Below are 22,621 nucleotides of genomic sequence, written 5' to 3' on the forward strand. Positions count from 1 at the left end.
CCAAATACATTGATAAAAGTCACCTTGTCTGTGGGAGAGATTTACATGGTTATCAAAACATCACGCCAAGTTAAGCCTACAAGAAACACAGCCCTTATTTTAAGTGCATCTCAAATTACCTATGGGAAAAATGAATGGTGGAAAAACGATTGGAACCATTTCCCTGTTTGACTACTAGGTTTTATGGGTATTATGACACCTCCACTGTGGGGCTCTATTGGAGATAAGAACAGTCCTATGATCAGTGTTAAAATGGGTTGTGTCTTTGAGGATAAGAATGGTAACCACTAAAACCTAAATCCCTTAAACCCTGGGCCATACACACACACTGCATAAATAGGTCAAACCCAGACGGAGAACAACAACATAGGCAGAACGCAGGCAACAGACAGTTGGAGTCACACACACACACACACACACACACACACACACACACACACACACACACACACACACACACACACACACACACACACACACACACACACACACACACACACACACACGTCATAGTGATGCTGCTGACTCAGGGATGTTGCTGTACTCTTCTGCAGCCAACAAGACGGAGAGATGAAATGAACCCATTCCCCAGACACACCCTCTCTCTCCCTCTCAAGTGACACACGCTCTGTGTTCACAGAGAGAAACAGAAGGTACGGTAACATATATAAACCTAGGAAGACAAACACAGAAGGCTGAGGCACACACACACTAACACACATATTGGCCTACAGAGTTAGGAGCCAAAGCTAGGGTTGGTAAAGTGTAGAGATAGCCTAGTGCCCGTTCTCCCTGATTGACAGCAACTCTTTTGTGTTGTCTGTATAGCTAGGCAGTTGCACGCACACTGCAAAAATGTATCACTGCACTGTTTCCTACACAAACTTGAGAGGAAGGAAGGTCCTAAAAATTGTCAAAGACTGTTCTCTCTGCTACCGCACAGCACGCCTTACCAATGCACCAAGTCCGGAACCAAGAGGCCCCTGTACAGCTTCTACTCCCAAGCCATACTGTTAAATAGTTAGATAAATTGTTAACCAAATAGCTACTAGGACTATCTGCATTAACCTTTTTTTGCACTAACTTTTTTGATTCATCACATACGCTGCTGCTACTGTTCATTATCTATCTTGTTGCCTTGTCACTTTATTCCTAGTTATATGTATACTACCGTTCAAACGTTTGGGGTCACTTAGAAATGTCCAAGTTTTTTAAAGAAAAGCACATTTTTTGTCCATTAAAATAACATCAAATTGATCAGAAATACAGTGTAGACATTGTTAATATTGTAAATTACTATTGTAGCTGGAAAGGCTGATTTTTAATGGAATATCTACAATGGCCCAAAATTCATCAACCATCACTCCTGTGTTCCAATGGCACGTTGTGTTACTTAATCCAAGTTTATGATTTTAAAAGGCTGATTGATCATTTGAAAACCCTTTTGCAATTACTTTAGCACAGCTGAAAATTGTTGTTCTGATTAAAGAAGCAATAAAACGGGTCTTCTGTAGGCTAGTTGAGTATCTGGAGCATCAGCATTTGTGGGTTCGATTACAGGCTCAAAATGGCCAGAACCAAAGAGCTTTCTTCTGAAACTCGGTCTATTCTTGTTCTGAGAAATGAAGGCTATTCCATGCGAGACATTGCCAAGAAACTGAAGATCTCGTACAACGCTGTGTACTACTCCCTTCACAGAACAGTGCAAACTGTCTTTAACCAGAATAGGAGGAGAGGGAGGCCCCGATGCACAACTGAGCAAGAGGACAAGTACATTAGTGTCTAGTTTGAGAAACAGACACCTCACAAGACCTCAACTGGCAGCTTCATTAAATAGTACCTGCAAAACAGCAGTCAACATCAACAGCGAAGAGGCGACTCTGGGATGCTGGCCTTCTAGGCAGAGTTGCAAAGAAAAAGCCCTATCTCAGACTGGCCAATAAAAATAAAAGATTAAGATGGGCAAAAGAACACAGACACTGGACAGAGGAACTCTGCCTAGAAGGCCAGCATCCCAGAGTCGCCTCTGCACTGTTGAGTTGAGACTGGTGTTTTGCGGGTATTATTTAGCCAACAGTTTTCAGCTGGGCTAACATAATTGCAAAAGGGTTTTCTAATGATCAATCAGCCTTTTAAAATGATAAACTTGAATTAGCTAACACAACGTGCCATTGGAACACAGGAGTGATGGTTGCTGATAATGGGCCTCTGTACGCCTATGTAGATATTCCATTAAAGATCTGCCGTTTCCAGCTACAGTAGGTATTTACAACATTAACAATGTCTACACTGTATTTCTGATCAATCAATTCTGATCAAAGATGTTATTTTAATGGACGAAAAAATGTGCTTATATTTCAAAAACAAGGACATTTCTAAGTGACCCGAAACTTTTGAACGGTAGTGTACATATCTGCCAATTACCTCGTACCCTTGCACTCGGTACTGGTACCCCATGTATATAGACAGGTTATCGTTATTCATTCATTGTATATTTATTATTACTTTTATTATTAAATGTTATTTCTTTATTTTCTTTCTCTCTGCATTGTTGGGAACGGCCCGTAAGTAAGCATTTCACTGTTAGTCTACACCTGTTGTTTTCGAAGCATGTGACCAATAACATTTGATTTGATTGATTTGAGTAACAACACCTTAATGGGGTAAATACAGCCCCTGGCATTGGCTATGCTAAATAAAGAGAGGGAGCGAGAGGAAGAGAAACAGAAAGAGAACAGGGGAATGTTGAGCAACCCAAGAGGCATCCATGACCCAAACAGAGGAAATGGAAAAAAAAGATAAAAAAGAGACCCAGAGAGTCAGTGATACAGACAGACAGTAGTACACAGAGGAAGAATGTAGTCCAGCCATAACACAGTGCTATCTGATCAATACAATATATTATCTTACTCTCAGTAATGGAACATAGCCACTTCTGTTATACATAGCCATGTTTACATTTGCCTCCAATAAAAACACACAAATAAAGCATTTAGCTTGTAATTGTGTTATAGACAATGGAATACCTGTAGTTACATGGGAGATTTAAATGTGTAGCAGATCTTTTTTCATCCAATATTGGATATAAATTATCAAACACATGCATTTAGTTGTACAACTGACTAGGTATACCCCTTTCCCTTTCGTTTGCTGACTGAAGCAGTGGGTTACACTCTCTCCCTGTCTTTCGATGTCGCTAGGCTGAACCCATTACCATCAAGCAGACAAACATTTCACAGGGTTTCATCATACTACCGTCTCTACACATGGAGCCTCAGCCAGCACAGAGATGCTCAACATCTAGGCGACACTCATAGAAAAAAAGGGTTCCAAAATGGTTCTCCAAAAGGTTATCCTATGGGGACAGCCGAAGAACGCTTTCAGATTCTAAATAGCACCTTTTTTCTAAGAGTGTACGCATAAACATACACACTACACTAGGCCTGCTAGCCTAGCTACAGCCCTAGCCAAACCCCCAACCACAACCCCAGGTTCTGTTTGTGACACTCATCGTAGCCAGTAAAACATTTCAGTTTCAAACTGAATTCAAATCCTCTAATGGCTGCACCTGGTACAAGGACGGTTAAAGGAGTGGTTCACTATTTTACAACTTGATCAAATCAAATCAAGCTTTATTTATACAGCACATTTCAGACATGGGATGGAACAAAATGTGCTTCACAGGAAAAATAAAAAATAAAACAAATGAAATATTTACTACACAACAAACATAAGAGGATTAAAAAAACTAAAGAACAACAACCAAAAAGCACCCTAAGGAAAAGCAAAATTAAAAAGGTGTGTTTTAAGATCTCTTTCAATATGTCCACAGTTTCAGCCCCCCTCAGGTTCTCTGGCAGGCTATTCCAGAGGCTAGGGCATAGTAACTAACGGCTGCCTTAAAACCAGCGTAATGTGTGCTCTCCGTCTGGTCTTGGTCAGTACCCACGCTGCAGCATTCTGTATGTTTTGCAGTTGACCAATGGCTTTCTTGGGAAGACCAGACAGGAGAGCATTACAGTAGTCAAGCCTGCTTGTAATAAAAGCATGGATGAGTCTCTGTATCAGCCTGAGAGAGAAATGACAGCACCTTGGCAATGTTCCTCAGGTGGTAAAAAGCTATTTTGGCTACATTCCTAATGTGTTCAAATTGAGTTCAGAATCTAAAATAGATAGCACTAGGTTTTTTACATGCTATTTTATCTTCTTTGCCCTTGAATTCAAATGTGTGGCCAGATTCTCTCTCTGTGATTTGGCTCCAGCAATAACAAGTAAATAGCCACCACAAGCTAATAATCAATGGAAGTGATGGGGGAATGTAAGCATGTTTTTTTATGACCAAATCACCTTTAAGTAATCAAATATGGAGAGGATTTGAATTGATTTCAAGTGATTTCGACTTCTTTTTTTTCTTCCATGCCCACATGTCCCCATCAGTTTCATTGATGGTTAGATTGTGGTGGTTAAGGTTAGCTGAAGTTCGTAGTTGGTGTTTAAAGAAAAATTAACCATGGACTACAGTTTCTCTTGACCCATAGACTACTTTCAGGTTGAGCAACCATCTAACATAGGGTTTCCCAATGTCCCCAAGGGGTGCACGTTATGGTTTTTGCCCTAGCACTACACAACTGATTCAACTAATCAACTCATCATCAAGCAAAAACCAGAACGAACACCCCTTGGGGTCACGAGGACCAAGTTTGGGAAACACTGAGCTAACATCAAGTTGTAAAACAGTAATCTACTCCTTTAAGAAGCCAAGCCAATCAAAGGCCATAATATCCTGGTTTTGATCAGGGGTTTAGCTCAAGTCTCCCTCCTCCTGTGGAAGCCTGACAGTGTTCACAGTCAGAGGGGTTTTAAAGGAAGACCACCATAATCACTACATCGGTTGTTTCCTAAATGTGAAGCTATAGTCTATGAGCCAGGAGAGACTGAAAAACACACACAATGGCTTTGTTTACGTAGCCATGTTGGTTCAGAGGGAAACATTCTGAAACTGTTCCAGTGTCAGATCTCCCTGCCCCAGCGCTAACCTCAACTATTACAGGCTGAACTATCCAGCTGACCTGGGACCAGTGTCTGGATGTAGAGTGAAGCCATGTGGCAAGCCTGAAGTGACAGATGACTGGATGTTTATTTTAGTCGGATGCAGGTGTGTGCACACGTGTGTCCGCCAGACTACTGCAGGTGTATGCTGAGTCAGTGTGTCCTGACCTCTCATTGCTGTGTTTGCCACCCTCCTGTTCTGTTTCCAGCGTAGCTCAGAGTTACAACTACATCTATGGAGTCACCTCTCCGGTCCTGATTCTCTCTGGACTACTTCCCTCCCTGTCCATCTACACCACTGTTTCTGGCCCTCTTCTGCGCAGCTCTGGCCAGTTTATCTCCGTCACTAATCTAATCCAAACAGCCAGCCCCCCACATTCACCCAAAGAGGAAATGAACAGACCACCCGCCGATCACACATACAAATAAGATGGACACACAGGCATAGACACACAGTCAAAACAAACACAAATACACACACACTCATACACATGTTGATGGGGACAACGCTAATGGGGGTCTGTGACAGACAGGATTATCGCATGGCCTGTGTAGCAAGACAATGTTGACTAAAGTGTTCGTGCTTCATTTCTTGCTAACATCAGCCACACACACCGCATGCATGTGCACACATGCACACACACACCAGCCCGTATTTCCTTTGATTCCATTCTTCATTGAGTGGACTGAAGGGATGGCCCCTGAATACATTGGATGAGGGACGTGTCCCTGTAATTAAATTCCTCTGGAGGAGAAACTATTCAGTGTGGTTAGTTAGACTAGCAGGCAGTTATGGAACAATGCCAAAGACAAGGCCTATTCAATGGAACATTGAAGATCTCTGTATCACTGTGTTAAACAAGAACCAGTTTTCTCACATACCAATATGAAGTTATATTAAACTAGATGTGTTAATGGACTTCTGCTGCAATGGTAATTTCTACCTAAATTAGCCCCATAGTCTTTTTCAGCCAGAGAAGCTCTTCTCATCACCTAATGGCTTGACCATATCATTCCCAAATAGCCTAAGCGAATAAATGCGGTTTATTGGATTAAGATCTGTGCTAGTCATGCGAACTCAATATCATTCCACTGGAAAAGAAGAAATACAGCGACTTGACCAAAACCTTTAGAACAACGCAGCATTACGTCACTGGAAAACTGTGAGATAGTTTCAAAAAATGAATTGGATCAAGCCGGGCACAACCGCTAGGATGTTGGCAGAGGTAACCAGATCGGCAAATGTAGGAACTGAAGGCAAATTAGTGTCACGCACGCCGTCACGGCATGTTAAACAGTGCGATGACACATTGTTTACAGTAGAAGTGACATCTACAACACAAGCAACAATGTTGCCAGTTTATACAAATGTTACAGACTCGCGTCCGATTCAAATCATAACATCTTTGTAGCTGCATCGCGCGCTACTACTCATTTTTGGGGGAAACTGTGCCAGGCGAGATTATCTTCGATGGTCATCCGCAAGAATAGCTAGCTACAGTAACTAGCTAGCTAGCGTTTAGCCAAACAGTTGGAAGCCACACACATTTCGTAAAATACAAAAATGAATTGAAACCTTGAATACGAAATCAAGAAAAAAACAAAATTAGCTAACTAAATTCCGACATTTTACATCAAATGTAGCGTAAGCTACTATACATTATGGAGTTCAATTTGTTACAAAAAGCAATAACGTTCGCTGGTGTTATTTTTTCCATAAACGTGCCGAGTATAATATTAGTTGTAACCACAATTAGCTATTACTCACCTGCCCTATACAGCACGGAGTAGGTCTACACATCTTGTTATGGTTGTCAAAAATTCCCTTTCAGAATTCAGCCCACTTTTCCAGTTCGGTACAGACGGACGTTCTCGCATAAAATTCTACTCAGAGCGCCTGCAGTACGTGTACTTCCCCGTCTCTATCTCTCTCTCTCTTTCTAGCCCCCTCTCTCCTCCCACTGTTTTTACCGTGATGGCGTTACTTGTTACAGGCAGGTGCTCATCGCACAGACAAAATGCAAATGCGACGTGACTCAAAGCGAGTAAAATCCCATAGTAGAGCTACTGTGTATTAAATCAATATATGAAGCATTATAAACATTTAATACGCACGACAAAAAAATATACTGAATAACTATGACACATTTAATTTAGATGATTGTATTTTCTTATTTTATTTCTATCTCACATCCGTTTTCGTCACGTTGTTGGGTTCATATAGTTTCTATTCATGATAGTTGTACGCTATTCAATGAGGGGATATACCGTGCATTCAGAAGGTATTCATACCCCTTGATCCAATCCACATTTTGTTGTTACAACCTGAATTCAAAATATATTCAATATTTTTTCTCTTGTCCATCTACACACAATATCTCATAATGACAAAGTGAAAACATATTTGTAGAAATGTTTCCAAATGTATTGAAAATTAAATACATAAATATCTCATTTGCATAAGTATTCACACCCCTGGGTCAATACTTTGTAGAGTGATGACAGCTGGGAGTCTTTCTGGTGAAAACTCTTAAGAGCTTTTCCACACCTGTATTGTACAACATTTGCCCATTATTGTTTTCAAAATTCTTCAAGCTCTGTCAAACCGGTTGTTGATCATTGCTAGACAACATTTACATTTACATTTAAGTCATTTGGCAGACGCTCTTATCCAGAGCGACTTACAAATTGGTGAATTCACCTATGACATCCAGTGGAACAGCCACTTTACAATAGTGCATCTAAATCATTTAAGGGGGGGGGTGAGAAGGATTACTTTATCCTATCCTAGGTATTCCTTAAAGAGGTGGGGTTTCAGGTGTCTCCGGAAGGTGGTGATTGACTCCGCTGTCCTGGCGTCGTGAGGGAGTTTGTTCCACCATTGGGGGGCCAGAGCATGAAACAACCATTTTCAGGTCTTGCCATATATTTTCAAGTACAGTGCCTTGCAAAAGTATTCATCCCCCTTGGCGTTTTTCCTATTTTGTTGCATTACAACCTCTAATTTAAATCAAATGTATTTATATAGCCCTTCTTACATCAGCTGATATCTCAAAGTGCTGTACAGAAACCCAGCCTAAAACCCCAAACAGCAAGCAATGCAGTTTTTTTTTTTACCCATCTACCAATAAGTGCCCTTCTTCGCGAGGCATTGGAAAACCTTCCTGGTCTTTGTGGTTGAATCTGTGTTTGAAATTCACAGCTTGGCTGAGGGACCTTACAGACAATTGTATGTGTGGGGTACAAAGAGGAGGTAGTCATTCAAAAATCATGTTAAACACTATTATTGCACATAGAGTGAGTCCATGCAACTTATTATGTGACTTGTTAAGCACATTTGTACTCCCGAACTTATTAGGCTTGCAGTAACAAAGGGGTTGAATACTTATTGACTCTAGGTATTTCAGCTTTACAGTTTTTTATTAATTTGTAAAATGTAGAAAAACATAATTTTACTTTGACATTAAGGTGTGTCGGCCAGTGACTCCAAAAATCTCAATTTTAAATTCTGTAACACAAAATGTGGAAAATACTTTCTGAAGGCACTGTATGTTGAACAAACTGTGTGTGTGTTTAAAGGGTTATTGTAGAGAAAGAGTTGGGTGTTTGCTTTTCATAAAGTTCTCAGTTCCCTTTGTCTTTTAGGTAACCTGGGTGATGACACTGACTTCCTCTTCTCAGACTCTTCTTTCTTTCTTTTCCACAGAGAAACGCAAACAAGATAGAGGGAGGAATGTTTAGAGAGGGGATGGTTTTCAGTCGGTGTGTGTGTGTTTGTGCATGCGTGTGCGGCACATGCATTTGTGTGTGTGTGTGTAGTACAGGACCTTCACATGGATACAGAATGGCATGTCTGAGCCCACTCACATAGGCAACGTTTTCTTAGTCTTTACGTTGGATGTCATCTGGGAATCTAAGAGCCTGGGCATGTATTTATTTATGTGATGTCGAGAACCAATATCATGTGATATTTGTAAGTCGCTCTGGATAAGAGCGTCTGCTAAATGACTTAAATGTAAATGTAAATGTAAATTGAAGTGAAAGTCATATAAGGCAGCCAGTGGTGATTTTAGCATTTATATCTTGGTGGGCAAAACAAAAGAAAGTGGGATGCTTCCCAGCAAAGACACTACACAACACTAAACAATACATGAATTGCACTGTAACAGTGACAGACAGTGCCCAAAAACTGTTAGGGCCTACATAAAGCTGTCCCAACATCTTACCACTGCTACACCTGGCTATCAGCTGAGCCTTTCTGGCAGTGAAACAGTTCATTCAACCTCATTTAATCCCTTTTTTATTTATTTTATTTCACCTTTATTTAACCAGGTAGGCAAGTTGAGAACAAGTTCTCATTTACAATTGCGAACTGGCCAAGATAAAGCAACGCAGTTTGACACATTCAACAACACAGTTACACATGGAGTAAAACAAACATACAGTCAATAATACAGTAGAAAAATAAGTCTATATGCAATGTGAGCAAATGAGGCGAGAAGGGAAGTAAAGGCAAAAAAAAGGCCATGGTGGTGAAGTAAATACAATATAGCAAGTAAAACACTGGAATGGTAGATTTGCAGTGGAAGAATGTGCAAGGTAGAGATAGAAATAATGGGGTGCAAAGGAGAAAAATAAATAAATAAATAAATACAGTAGGGGGAGAGGTAGTTGTTTGGGCTAAATTGTAGATGGGCTATGTACAGGTGCAGTAATCTGTGAGCTGCTCTGACAGCTGGTGCTTAAAGTTAGCGAGGGAGATAAGTGTTTCCAGTTTCAGAGATTTTTGTAGTTCGTTCCAGTCATTGGCAGCAGAGAACTGGAAGGAGAGGCGGCCAAAGGAAGAATTGGTTTTGCGGGCGACCAGAGAGATATACCTGCTGGAGCATGTGCTACAGGTGGGTGCTGCTATGGTGACCAGCAAGCTGAGATAAGGTGGGACTTTACCTAGCAGGTTCTTGTAGATGACCTGGAGCCAGTGGATTTGGCGACGAGTATGAAGAGAGGGCCAGCCAACGAGAGCGTACAGGTCGCAGTGGTGGGTAGTATATGGGGCTTTGGTGACAAAACGGATGGCACTCTGATAGACTGCATCCAATTTATTGAGTAGGGCATTGGAGGCTATTTTGTAAATGACATTGCCAAAGTCGAGGATAGGTAGGATGGTCAGTTTTACAAGGGTATGTTTGGCAGCATGAGTGAAGGATGCTTTGTTGCGAAATAGGAAGACAATTCTAGATTTAACTTTGGATTGGAGATGTTTGATAATGGTCTGGAAGGAGAGTTTACAGTCTAACCAGACACCTAAGTATTTGTAGTTGTCCACGTATTCTAAGTCAGAGCCGTCCAGAGTAGTGATGTTGGGCAGGTGCGGGTAGCGATTGGTTGAAGAGCATGCATTTAGTTTTACTTGTATTTAAGAGCAATTGGAGGCCACGGAAGGAGAGTTGTATGGCATTGAAGCTCATCTGGAGGGTTGTTAACACAGTGTCCAAAGAAGGGCCAGAAGTATACAGAATGGTGTTGTCTGTATACAGAGAAGAGAGTCGGTCCAAGAATTGAACCTTGTGGCACCCCCATAGAGACTGCCAGAGGCCAGGGACAACAGGCCCTCCGATTTGACACATTGAACTCTATCAGAGAAGTAGTTGGTGAACCAGGCGAGGCAATCATTTGAGAAACCAAGGCTATAGAGTCTGCCAATGAGGATGTGGTGATTGACAGAGTCGAAAGCCTTGGCCAGGTCACTGAATACGTCTGCACAGTAATGTTTCTTATCGATGGTGGTTAAGATATCGTTTAGGACCTTGAGCCTGGCTGAGGTGCACCCATGACCAGCTCTGAAACCAGATTGCATAGCAGAGAGGGTATGGTGAGATTCGAAATGGTCGGTAATCTGTTTGTTGACTTGGCATTCGAAGACCTTAGAAAGGCAGGATAGGATAGATATAGGTCTGTAGCAGTTTGGGTCAAGAGTGTCCCCCCCTTTGAAGAGGGGGATGACCGCAGCTGCTTTCCAATCTTTGGGGATCTCAGACGACACAAACGAGAGGTTGAACAGGCTAGTAATAGGGGTGGCAACAATTTCAACAGATAATTTTAGAAAGGGTCCAGATTGTCTAGCCCGGCTGATTTGTAGGGGTCCAGATTTTGCACCTCTTTCAGAACATCAGCTGACTGGATTTGGGAGAAGGAGAAATGGGGAAGGCTTGGGCGAGTTGCTGTGGGGGGTGCAGTGCTGTTGACCGGGGTAGGGGTAGCCAGGTGGAACGCATGGCCAGCCGTAGAAAAATGCTTATTGAAATTCTCAATGATAGTGGATTTATCAGTGGTGACAGTGTTTCCTATCTTCAGTGCAGTGGGCAGCTGGGAGGAGGTGTTCTTATTCTCCATGGACTTTACAGTGTCCCAGAACTTTTTTGAATTAGTGTTGCAGGAAGCAAATTTCTGCTTGAAAAAGCTAGCCTTGGCTTTTCTAACTGCCTGTGTATAATGGTGTATGATGGTTTCAAGCTTCCCTGAAAAGCTGCATATCACGCTCGATGCTAATGCAGAACGCCATAGGATGTTGTTGTGTTGGTTAAGGGCAGTCAGGTCTGGGGAGAACCAAGGGCTATATCTGTTCCTGGTTCTAAATTTCTTGAATGGGGCATGCTTATTTAAGATGGTTAGGAAGGCATTTATAAAAAATAACCAGGCATCCTCTACTGACGGGATGAGATCAATATCCTTCCAGGATTAATGACTCATGGTGTAATTGTAACAACTTACAGGAACTCAAGTTATTCTGTTCACCTGACCTAGAATTCCTCACAATCAAATGCAGACCGTAATAAATCCCAAGAGAATTCTCCTTGGTTATTGTCACAGCTGTGTATATTCCCCCTCAAGCCGATACCACGACGGCCCTCAAGGAACTTCACTGGACATTATGCAAACTGGAAACCATATATCCAGAGGCTGCCTTTATTGTAGCTAGGGATTTTAACAAAGCAAATTTGAGAACAAGGCTACCTAAATTCTATCAGCATATTGACTGTAGTACTTGTGCTGGCAAAACTCTGGATCACTGAAACGCTAACTTCCGCAATGCATACAAGGCCCTCCCCCACCCTCCTTTTGGCAAATCTGACCACAACACTATTTTGCTCCTCCCTTCCTAGAGGCAGAAACTCAAACAGGATGTACCCGTGTTAAGAACTATTAAACGCTGGTCTGACCAATCGGAATCCACACTTCAAGATTGTTTTGATCACGCGGACTGGGACAAATTCCGGGTAGCCTCAGAGAATAATATCGACGTATACGCTGATTCGGTGAGTGAGTTTATAAGGAAGTGCATAAGAGATGTTGTACCCACTGTGACTATTAAACCTACCCAAAACAGTAACCGTGGATACTAAAAGCACAAAACACCGCATTTAACCATGGAAATGTGACTGGGATTATGGCTGAATACAAACAGTGTAGTTATTCCTTCCACAAGGCAATCAAACAAGTGAAATGTCATAGATACAAAGTGTAGTCGCAATTCAATAGCTCAGACACAAGACGTATGTGGGAGGGTCTACAGACAATCACGGACTACAAAAAGAAAACCAATCATGTCACGGACACCGACGTCTTGCTTCCAGACAAACTAAACACCTTCTTGCCCGCTTTGAGGATAATACAGTGCCACCAACGTGGCCCGAGGCCCGCAACCAAGGACTGTGGGCTCTCCTTCTCCGTGGCCGATGTGAGTAAGACATTTACACGTGTTAACCCTCGCAAGACTGCCGGCCCAGACCGCATCCCTAGCCCGCGTCCTGAGAGCATGTCCAGACCAGCTGGCTGGTATGTTTACAGACATATTCAATCTCTTCCTATCCCAGTCTGCTGTCCCCACATGCTTCAAGATGGCCACCATTGTTCCTGTACCCACGAAAGCAAAGGTAAATTAACCAAATTACTATCGCTCCGTAGCACTCACTTCTGTCATCATGAAGTGCTTTGAAAGGCTAGTCAAGGATCATATCACCTCCACCTTACCTGTCACACTAGACCCACTTCAATTTGCTTACCGCCCCAATAGGTCCATCACCATAACACTGCACACTGCCCTATCCCATCTTGACAAGAGGAATACCTATGTAAGAATGTTGTTCATTGACTATAGCTCAGCATTCAACACCATAGTACCACCCAAGCTCATCATTAAGCTAGAGGCCCTGGGTCTCAACCCTGCCCTGTGCAACAGGGTCCTGGACTTCCTGACAGGTCGCCCCCAGGTGAAGGTAGGAAACAACATCTTCACTTCGCTGATCCTCAAAATTGGGGCCCCACAAGGGTGTGAGCTCAGCTCTCTCCTGTACTCCCTGTTCACCCATGACTGCATGGCCAAACACGCCTCCAACTCAATCTTCAAGTTTGCAGACGACACAACAGTAATAGGCTTGATTACCAACAATGACGAAACACCCTAAAGGGAGGAGGTGAGAGCACTCAAGAGTGTGGTGTCAGCAAAACAACCTCTCACTCAACGTCAACAATAGATGATCGTGGACTTCAGGAAACAGCAGAGGGAGCACCCCCTATCCACATCGACGGGACAGCAGTTGAGAAGGTGGAAAGTTTTGAGTTCTTCGGCGTATACATCATGGACAAACTGAAATGGTCCAACCACACAGATAGTGTGGTGAAGAAGGCGCAAAAGTGCCTCTTAAACCTCAGGAGGCTGAAGAAATTTGGCTTGTCACCTAAAACCCTCACCAACTTTTACATATGCCACAATTGAGAGCATCCTGTCGGGCTGTACAGCCCACAACCACAAGGCTCTCCAGAGGGTGGTACGGTCTGCACAACGCATCACTGGGGGCAAACTACCTTCTCTCCAGGACACCTACAGTACCCAATGTCACAGGAAGGCCAAAAAGATCAAGGACAACAACCATCCAAGCCACTGCCTGTTCCCCCCACTACCATCCAGAAGGCGAGATCAGTACAGGTGCATCACAGCTGGGACCGAGAGACTGAAAAACAGCTTCTATCTGTGATGACTGTTAAATAGCCATCACTAACACAGAGAGGCTGCTGCCTACATACAGACTTGAAATCATTGGCCACTTTAATAAATGGATCACTAGTCACTTAATTATGCCACTTTAATAATGTTTGCATATCTTGCATTACTCATATCATATGTATATACTGTATTTTATACCATCTATTGCATCTTGCCTATGCCACTTTGTCATTGCTCACCCATATATTTATATGTATATATTCTTATTCCATCCCTTTACTTAGATTTGGGTGTATATGGTAGTTGTTCTGGCATTATTAGATTAATTGTTAGATATTGCTTCACTGTCGGAACTAGAAGCATTTCGCTACACTCGCAGTAACATCTGCTAACCGTGTGTATGTGACCAATAACATTTTATTTTATTTAGCTAAGATATTGAACGTATGATGTTGACGTGATCAGTCCAAAGCTACTGTACATATGATTTGACGTCATTTTATCTGTGGCCACTGACCTTTAGCCTTCTTTGATGGGCACTTGTAATGTAAACTCTATGGCAGCACCCAAGGGGCTAGAATATTCTAGCTCTACCCTTAGACTTGGCGGTGACGTAGTGTCCCCATGAGTGACAGAACACTGAGCCAATCATGGCGCAACGCTCCATATTTTCTGCTGTATTTTCACCCTTTGCCTTGATGGCAGCTTTGCACACTCTTGGCATTATCTCAACCAGCTTCATGAGGTAGTCACCTGGAATGCATTTCAATTAACAGGTGTGCCTTGTTCAAAGTTATTTTGTGGAATTTCGAAACTTGCCTGGGCCAAGAAACACGAACAATGGAAATTAGACTTGTGGAAATCTGTCTTTTGGTCTGATGAGTCCAAATTTGAGATTTTTGGTTCAAACTGCCGTGTCTTTGTGAGACGCAGAGTAGGTGAACAGATGATCTCTGCATGTGTGGTTCCCACTGTGAAGCATGGAGGAGGTGGTGTGACGGTGCTTTGCTGGTGATAGTCAGTTAATTATTTAGAATTCAAGGCACACTTAACCAGCATGGCTACCACAGCATTCTGAAGTGATACACCATCCCATCTGGTTTGTGCTTAGTACGACTATCATTTGTTTTACAACAGGACAGTGACCCAAAACACACCTCCAGGCTGTGTAAGGGCTATTTGACCAAGGAGTGATGGAGCGCTACATCAGATGACCCGGCCTCTACAATTACCTGACCTCAACCCAATTTATGGCAGTTCCTTCAATACTGTTGGAAAATCATTCCTCGTGAAGCTGGTTGAGAGAATGCCAAGAGTGTGCAAAGCTGTCATTAAGGCAAGGGGTGGCTACTTTGAAGAATAACAAATATATTTTGATGTCTTCACTATTATTGTACAATGTAGAGTATAGTAAAAAAATAATAAGAAAAACCCTTGAATGGGTAGGTGTGTCCAAACTTTTGACTGATACTGTATATATACATTTTAAATCCCTGCCCCCGTCCCTGCATGAGGCCTTTTTCCTTTTGGTAGGCTGTCATTGTAAATAAGAATTTGTTTTTAACTGATTTGCCTTGTTAATTTTTTTTTTTTTTTTTTACAAATATATTATTCACCATAGCCTGTTGTTCAGAAAACATGTTTTATGGCTTTTCAACCTCTGCTATATTGTGGATTCAGAGCTATCTAATAGTAGTATGGGTGGGAGGTATATGTAGTGGGTGGGAGGTATATGTATTTATTCAGAGCACTGGTTTAAGGTGAATGGCACCTTAAACCAGAGTGGGAGTAGGTATTTTTTACTAAGATTTCTCCACTTAATTAATTGCATTCATATTTTTGGGGGGGATAATTGATTAGATACTTTATGCTAAATTGAGTCAGCTAAGAGTTGAGGTGTTGCATTAATTCAGAAGTGTCAACCAAATGAACAACCACAATCGCAGACAGAATGACTTATCCTACATCACATCAAAAATAAATAACATACATTTAGATGTACTATGTTTTTGTATGAAATGAATCATGACAATATTACAGTACATCTAAATGTATGAAATGAATCATGACAATATTACAGTACATCTGAATGTATGAAATGAATCATGACAATATTACACTACATCTAAATGTATGAAATGAATCATGACAATATTACAGTACATCTGAATGTATAAAATGAATCATGACAATATTACAGTACATCTGAATGTATGAAATGAATCATGACAATATTACAGTACATCTAAATGTATGAAATGAATCATGACAATATTACACTACATCTGAATGTATGAAATGAATCATGACAATATTACAGTACATCTGAATGTATAAAATGAATCATGACAATATTACAGTACATCTAAATGTATGAAATGAATCATGACAAAAATAGTCTTGCTGTTTTCTTCTTTCGTCACCTAAATAGTCGTGCTCTAGCAGGCTCTTACAGAGTTCTATCCAGAACCACTGTTAGACCACACTGAAGGTCTTCCACTGGACCACACGAGCCACGCTGGAATTAGAAGTTGCCACTAACTACAGGTCTAGAATAACATTATTCAACACTAAACTTTAACCATTAGGATGATTTTTTTTTTTTTTACTGACCATGGACCACTGTTTAGGGGCAACTTCTAACTACCTAGTCCAATGAACCACACTGGATGTTTAACAGCAAGACTGGTCATGTTTCTCCATCGAAGCAAATGCCCTCTATATCCCTATCAGAGTATCAATTTCTTCTTTATTATTATAATATACAACCCAAACAACCTAAATAGTTCCCAAACCACACGTTGAACCTCACAGTAACACTCTTTTTTTGTTGCAGTTAAGCGTACCGCCACCATCCCTACACCTGTGTGTGTGCGTTAGTCCTGGGTTGCTATTGCGCTATTTTGTACCGCCTACATCCCTTTAATTACTGGGCTCTGACTATAATGGGATTACAGTTCTAAATGAGTAGACCATGTTACTCTGACAGTGTGTGAGAATATTTATGTTAAATTGATGAGGTTACTTCTGATAACATGGTCACAGTACAAAAATATGTATGCATTCTAGGTACAGGAGGCCCTTGCTGGCCCAATTCAAAATTGGAAACCAGTCACTGAATCCTTTGTACAAGCCAAACCATCAGTTTAAATAAGCAAGCAGAATAATATTTACCATGTTGTTATTAATATCATGGTCAAACACAAACATGTCAAGGAGGTATTTAACCTTCTATCTCTGGTGTATGATGGAATAATAATGTCTGTGCTATTGATTCCAATGCTGAGATGTGCGTGTGTGTCTGTGTTGTTCATTCCTTGTCTCCAGACCATCTCGTTTCCTCTTGATTCTCTTTGAGAGGCTCAGATGAGGAGTTGTGCTGGGGCAGCTGGGGCTGTTCGTAAAGTACCTCACCCTCAGAGGCTGTTGAGAGGAGACGGGAGGGGGGGGGTAGAGCTGGGAGAAACAGCACTGAATAAACAGACTGACTTCATCCCAAATGCCTCTTTTAGTGCACTGCTTTAAGCGCTGGTCAAAATTAGTGCACTAAATAAGGAATAGGGTGCCATTTAGAACTCTTCCAGAGAAAAGCCAAAGGGAGGCCGAGGGGGGCTCAGGGGTTCCTATAGCCTGAGGTAGTTCTGACACAGAACTGAACAGCAGAGGGGACAGACTGCTGTATGTCTGTATGCCAAATCACCCTCCCACACAGGACTCAGGGACCCCGTTTGTGTGCTGGACTGTGTATCACATTAGTTAGAGACATGAAGGCATTATTTAAATCCACAATGTATTATTCCCAAGTTCTCTCACGTCACCCCGCTCCTCCGCTCTCTCCACTGGCTTCCAGTTGAAGCTCGCATCCGCTACAAGACCATGGTGCTTGCCTACGGAGCTCCAGGCTCTGGAGTACCTCCAGGCTCCAGGCTCTGATCAGGCCCTACACCCAAACAAGGGCACTGCGTTCATCCACCTCTGGCCTGCTCGCCTCCCTACCACTGAGGAAGTACAGTTCCCGCTCAGCCCAGTCAAAACTGTTCGCTGCTCTGGCCCCCCAATGGTGGAACAAACTCCCTCACGACGCCAGGACAGCGGAGTCAATCACCACCTTCCGGAGACACCTGAAACCCCACCTCTTCAAGGAATACCTAGGATAGGATAAAGTAATCCTTCTCACCCCCCCCTTAAATGATTTAGATGCACTATTGTAAAGTGGCTGTTCCACTGATGTCAGAAGGTGAATTAACCAATTTGTAAGTCGCTCTGGATAAGAGCGTCTGCTAAATGACTTAAATGTAAATGTAATTGAGGACACAGATATTTTCATTTACATTTTACATTTACATTTAAGTCATTTAGCAGACGCTCCTATCCAGAGCGACTTACAAATTGGTGAATTCACCTTCTGACATCCAGTGGAACAGCCACTTTACAATAGTGCATCTAAATCATTAAGGGGGGTGGTGAGAAGGATTACTTATCTTATCCTAGGTATTCCTTGAAGAGGTGGGGTTTCAGGTGTCTCCGGAAGGTGGTGATTGACTCCGCTGTCCTGGCGTCGTGAGGGAGCTTGTTCCACCATTGGGGGCCAGAGCAGCGAACAGTTTTGACTGGGCTGAGCGGGAACTGTACTTCCTCAATGGTAGGGAGGCGAGCAGGCCAGAGGTGGATGAACGCAGTGCCCTTGCTTGGGTGTAGGGCCTGATCAGAGCCTGGAGGTACTGCGGTGCCGTTCCCCTCACAGCTCCGTAGGCAAGCACCATGGTCTTGTAGCGGATGCGAGCTTCAACTGGAAGCCAGTGGAGAGAGCGGAGGAGCGGGGTGACGTGGAGAGAACTTGGGAAGGTTGAACACCAGACGGGCTGCGGCGTTCTGGATGAGTTGTAGGGGTTTAATGGCACAGGCAGGGAGCCCAGCCAACAGCGAGTTGCAGTAATCCAGACGGGAGATGACAAGTGCCTGGATTAGGACCTGCGCCGCTTCCTGTGTGAGGCAGGGTCGTACTCTGCGGATGTTGTAGAGCATGAACCTACAGGAACGGGCCACCGCCATGATGTTGGTTGAGAACGACAGGGTGTTGTCCAGGATCACGCCAAGGTTCTTAGCGCTCTGGGAGGAGGACACAATGGAGTTGTCAACCGTGATGGCGAGATCATGGAACGGGCAGTCCTTCCCCGGGAGGAAGAGCAGCTCCGTCTTGCCGAGGTTCAGCTTGAGGTGGTGATCCGTCATCCACACTGATATGTCTGCCAGACATGCAGAGATGCGATTCGCCACCTGGTCATCAGAAGGGGGAAAGGAGAAGATTAATTGTGTGTCGTCTGCATAGCAATGATAGGAGAGACCATGTGAGGTTATGACAGAGCCAAGTGACTTGGTGTATAGCGAGAATAGGAGAGGGCCTAGAACAGAGCCCTGGGGGACACCAGTGGTGAGAGCGCGTGGCGAGGAGACAGATTCTCGCCACGCCACCTGGTAGGAGCGACCTGTCAGGTAGGACGCAATCCAAGCGTGGGCCGCGCCGGAGATGCCCAACTCGGAGAGGGTGGAGAGGAGGATCTGATGGTTCACAGTATCGAAGGCAGCCGATAGGTCTAGAAGGATGAGAGCAGAGGAGAGAGAGTTAGCTTTAGCAGTGCGGAGCGCCTCCGTGATACAGAGAAGAGCAGTCTCAGTTGAATGACTAGTCTTGAAACCTGACTGATTAGGATCAAGAAGGTCATTCTGAGAGAGATAGTGGGAGAGCTGGCCAAGGACGGCACGTTCAAGAGTTTTGGAGAGAAAAGAAAGAAGGGATACTGGTCTGTAGTTGTTGACATCGGAGGGATCGAGTGTAGGTTTTTTCAGAAGGGGTGCAACTCTCGCTCTCTTGAAGACGGAAGGGACGTAGCCAGCGGTCAGGGATGAGTTGATGAGCGAGGTGAGGTAAGGGAGAAGGTCCCCGGAAATGGTCTGGAGAAGAGAGGAGGGGATAGGGTCAAGCGGGCAGGTTGTTGGGCGGCCGGCCGTCACAAGAAGCGAGATTTCATCTGGAGAGAGAGGGAGAAAGAGGTCAGAGCACAGGGTAGGGCAGTGTGAGCAGAACCAGCGGTGTCGTTTGACTTAGCAAACGAGGATCGGATGTCGTCGACCTTCTTTTCAAAATGGTTGACGAAGTCATCTGCAGAGAGGGAGGAGGGGGGAGGGGGAGGAGGATTCAGGAGGGAGGAGAAGGTGGCAAAGAGCTTCCTAGGGTTAGAGGCAGATGCTTGGAATTTAGAGTGGTAGAAAGTGGCTTTAGCAGCAGAGACAGAGGAGGAAAATGTAGAGAGGAGGGAGTGAAAGGATGCCAGGTCCGCAGGGAGGCGAGTTTTCCTCCATTTCCGCTCGGCTGCCCGGAGCTCTGTTCTGTGAGCTCGCAATGAGTCATCGAGCCACGGAGCGGGAGGGGAGGACCGAGCCGGCCTGGAGGATAGGGGACATAGAGAGTCAAAGGATGCAGAAAGGGAAGAGAGGAGGGTTGAGGAGGCAGACTCAGGAGAAAGGTTGGAGAAGGTATGAGCAGAGGGAAGAGATGATAGGATGGAAGAGGAGAGAGTAGCGGGGGAGAGAGAGCGAAGGTTGGGACGGCGCGATACCATCCGAGTAGGGGCAGTGTGGGAAGTGTTGGATGAGAGCGAGAGGGAAAAGGATACAAGGTAGTGGTCGGAGACTTGGAGGGGAGTTGCAATGAGGTTAGTGGAAGAACAGCATCTAGTAAAGATGAGGTCGAGCGTATTGCCTGCCTTGTGAGTAGGGGGAAGGTGAGAGGGTGAGGTCAAAAGAGGAGAGGAGTGGAAAGAAGGAGGCAGAGAGGAATGAGTCAAAGGTAGACGTGGGGAGGTTAAAGTCGCCCAGGACTGTGAGAGGTGAGCCGTCCTCAGGAAAGGAGCTTATCAAGGCATCAAGCTCATTGATGAACTCTCCGAGGAACCTGGAGGGCGATAAATGATAAGGATGTTAAGCTTGAAAGGGCTGGTAACTGTGACAGCATGGAATTCAAAGGAGGCGATAGATAGATGGGTAAGGGGAGAGAGAGAGAATGACCACTTGGGAGAGATGAGGATCCCGGTGCCACCACCCCGCTGACCAGAAGCTCTCGGGGTGTGCGAGAACACGTGGGCGGACGAAGAGAGAGCAGTAGGAGTAGCAGTGTTATCTGTGGTGATCCATGTTTCCGTCAGTGCCAGGAAGTCGAGGGACTGGAGGGAGGCATAGGCTGAGATGAACTCTGCCTTGTTGGCCGCAGATCGGCAGTTCCAGAGGCTACCGGAGACCAGGAACTCCACGTGGGTCGTGCGCGCTGGGACCACCAGATTAGGTGGCCGCGGCCACGCGGTGTGGAGCGTTTGTATGGTCTGTGCAGAGAGGAGAGAACAGGGATAGATAGACACATAGTTGACAGGGTACAGAAGAGGCTACGCTAATGCAAAGGAGATTGGAATGACAAGTGGACTACACGTCTCGAATGTTCAGAAAGTTAAGCTTACGTAGCAAGAATCTTATAGACTAAAATGATTGAAATGATACAGTACTGCTGGAGTAGGCTAGCTGGTAGTGGCTGCGATGTAGCTAACCTAGAAAATCGCTCTAGGCTAAACAATTGACTTAGATACAAAGACGGCTGTGTAGCTAGCTAGCTACGATCAAACAAAACAAACCGTTGTACTGTAATAGTTACTACAGTGCTGCTATTCGGGGGCTAGCTGGCTAGCTACGTTAAGAGAACGACAATAGCTGGCCAGCTAACCTAGAAAATCGCTCTAGGCTACACAATTGTCTTAGATACAAAGACGGCTATGTAGCTACGATCAAACAAAACAAACCGTTGTACTGTAATAGTTACTACAGTGCTGCTATTCGGGGCTAGCTGGCTAGCTACGTTGAAAGACCGACAATAGCTGGCCAGCTAACCTAGAAAATCGCTCTAGACTACACAATTGTCTTAGATACAAAGACGGCTATGTAGCTGGCTAGCTACGATCAAACAAATCAAACCGTTGTACTGTAATGAAGTGAAATGAAAAATGTGATACTACCTGTGGAGCGACGCGGAATGTTGACCGGGTAGTTGGAGTTCAATTCGGTAGAGGTTGGCTAGCTGTTGGCTAGCTAGCTAGCAGCATTTCCTACGTTAAGGACGACAAATAGCTGGCTAGCTAACCTCGGTAAATTAAGATAATCACTCTAAGTCTACACACTCTAAACTGCACAATTATCTTGGATACGAAGACAGCGAAGACAACTATGTAGCTAGCTGACACTACGCTAATCGAGTCGTTCAGTTGAGTGTAATAGTTTCTACAGTGCTAGTGGACAGTGGATGTTAGCTAGCTGCTTAGCTAGCTGCTGGGCAGATACGTTAGGACGACGAAATACGATAATATGCAATTGTCGTTGATACAAAGACGGCTATGTAGCTAGCTAAGAAGAAATTGCTAAGATAAGACAAATCAAACCGTTGTACTATAACGAAATGTAATGAAATGTAATGAAAGTTATACTACCTGCGGACCGAAGTGTAGATGCGACCGCTCGCTCCAACCGGAA

At 43.8% G+C, this 22,621-nt stretch overlaps 1 protein-coding gene across 1 annotated transcript in view; it reads right to left on the reverse strand.

The window, feature by feature from the left end:
* The window catches only part of LOC135513993 (serine incorporator 5-like), a 53,280-nt gene extending 46,287 nt beyond the window's left edge, over positions 1–6,993 (reverse strand). The window contains exon 1 of the mRNA XM_064937079.1: positions 6,818–6,993. Coding sequence (XP_064793151.1) covers positions 6,818–6,850 — 33 coding nt within the window. The 5' untranslated portion in view covers positions 6,851–6,993. The remainder of the gene's footprint in view (positions 1–6,817) is intronic.
* Positions 6,994–22,621: the final 15,628 nt, after the last annotated feature.

This window comes from Oncorhynchus masou, chromosome 25, assembly GCF_036934945.1.
Source record: "Oncorhynchus masou masou isolate Uvic2021 chromosome 25, UVic_Omas_1.1, whole genome shotgun sequence".
NCBI lineage: Eukaryota > Metazoa > Chordata > Actinopteri > Salmoniformes > Salmonidae > Oncorhynchus > Oncorhynchus masou.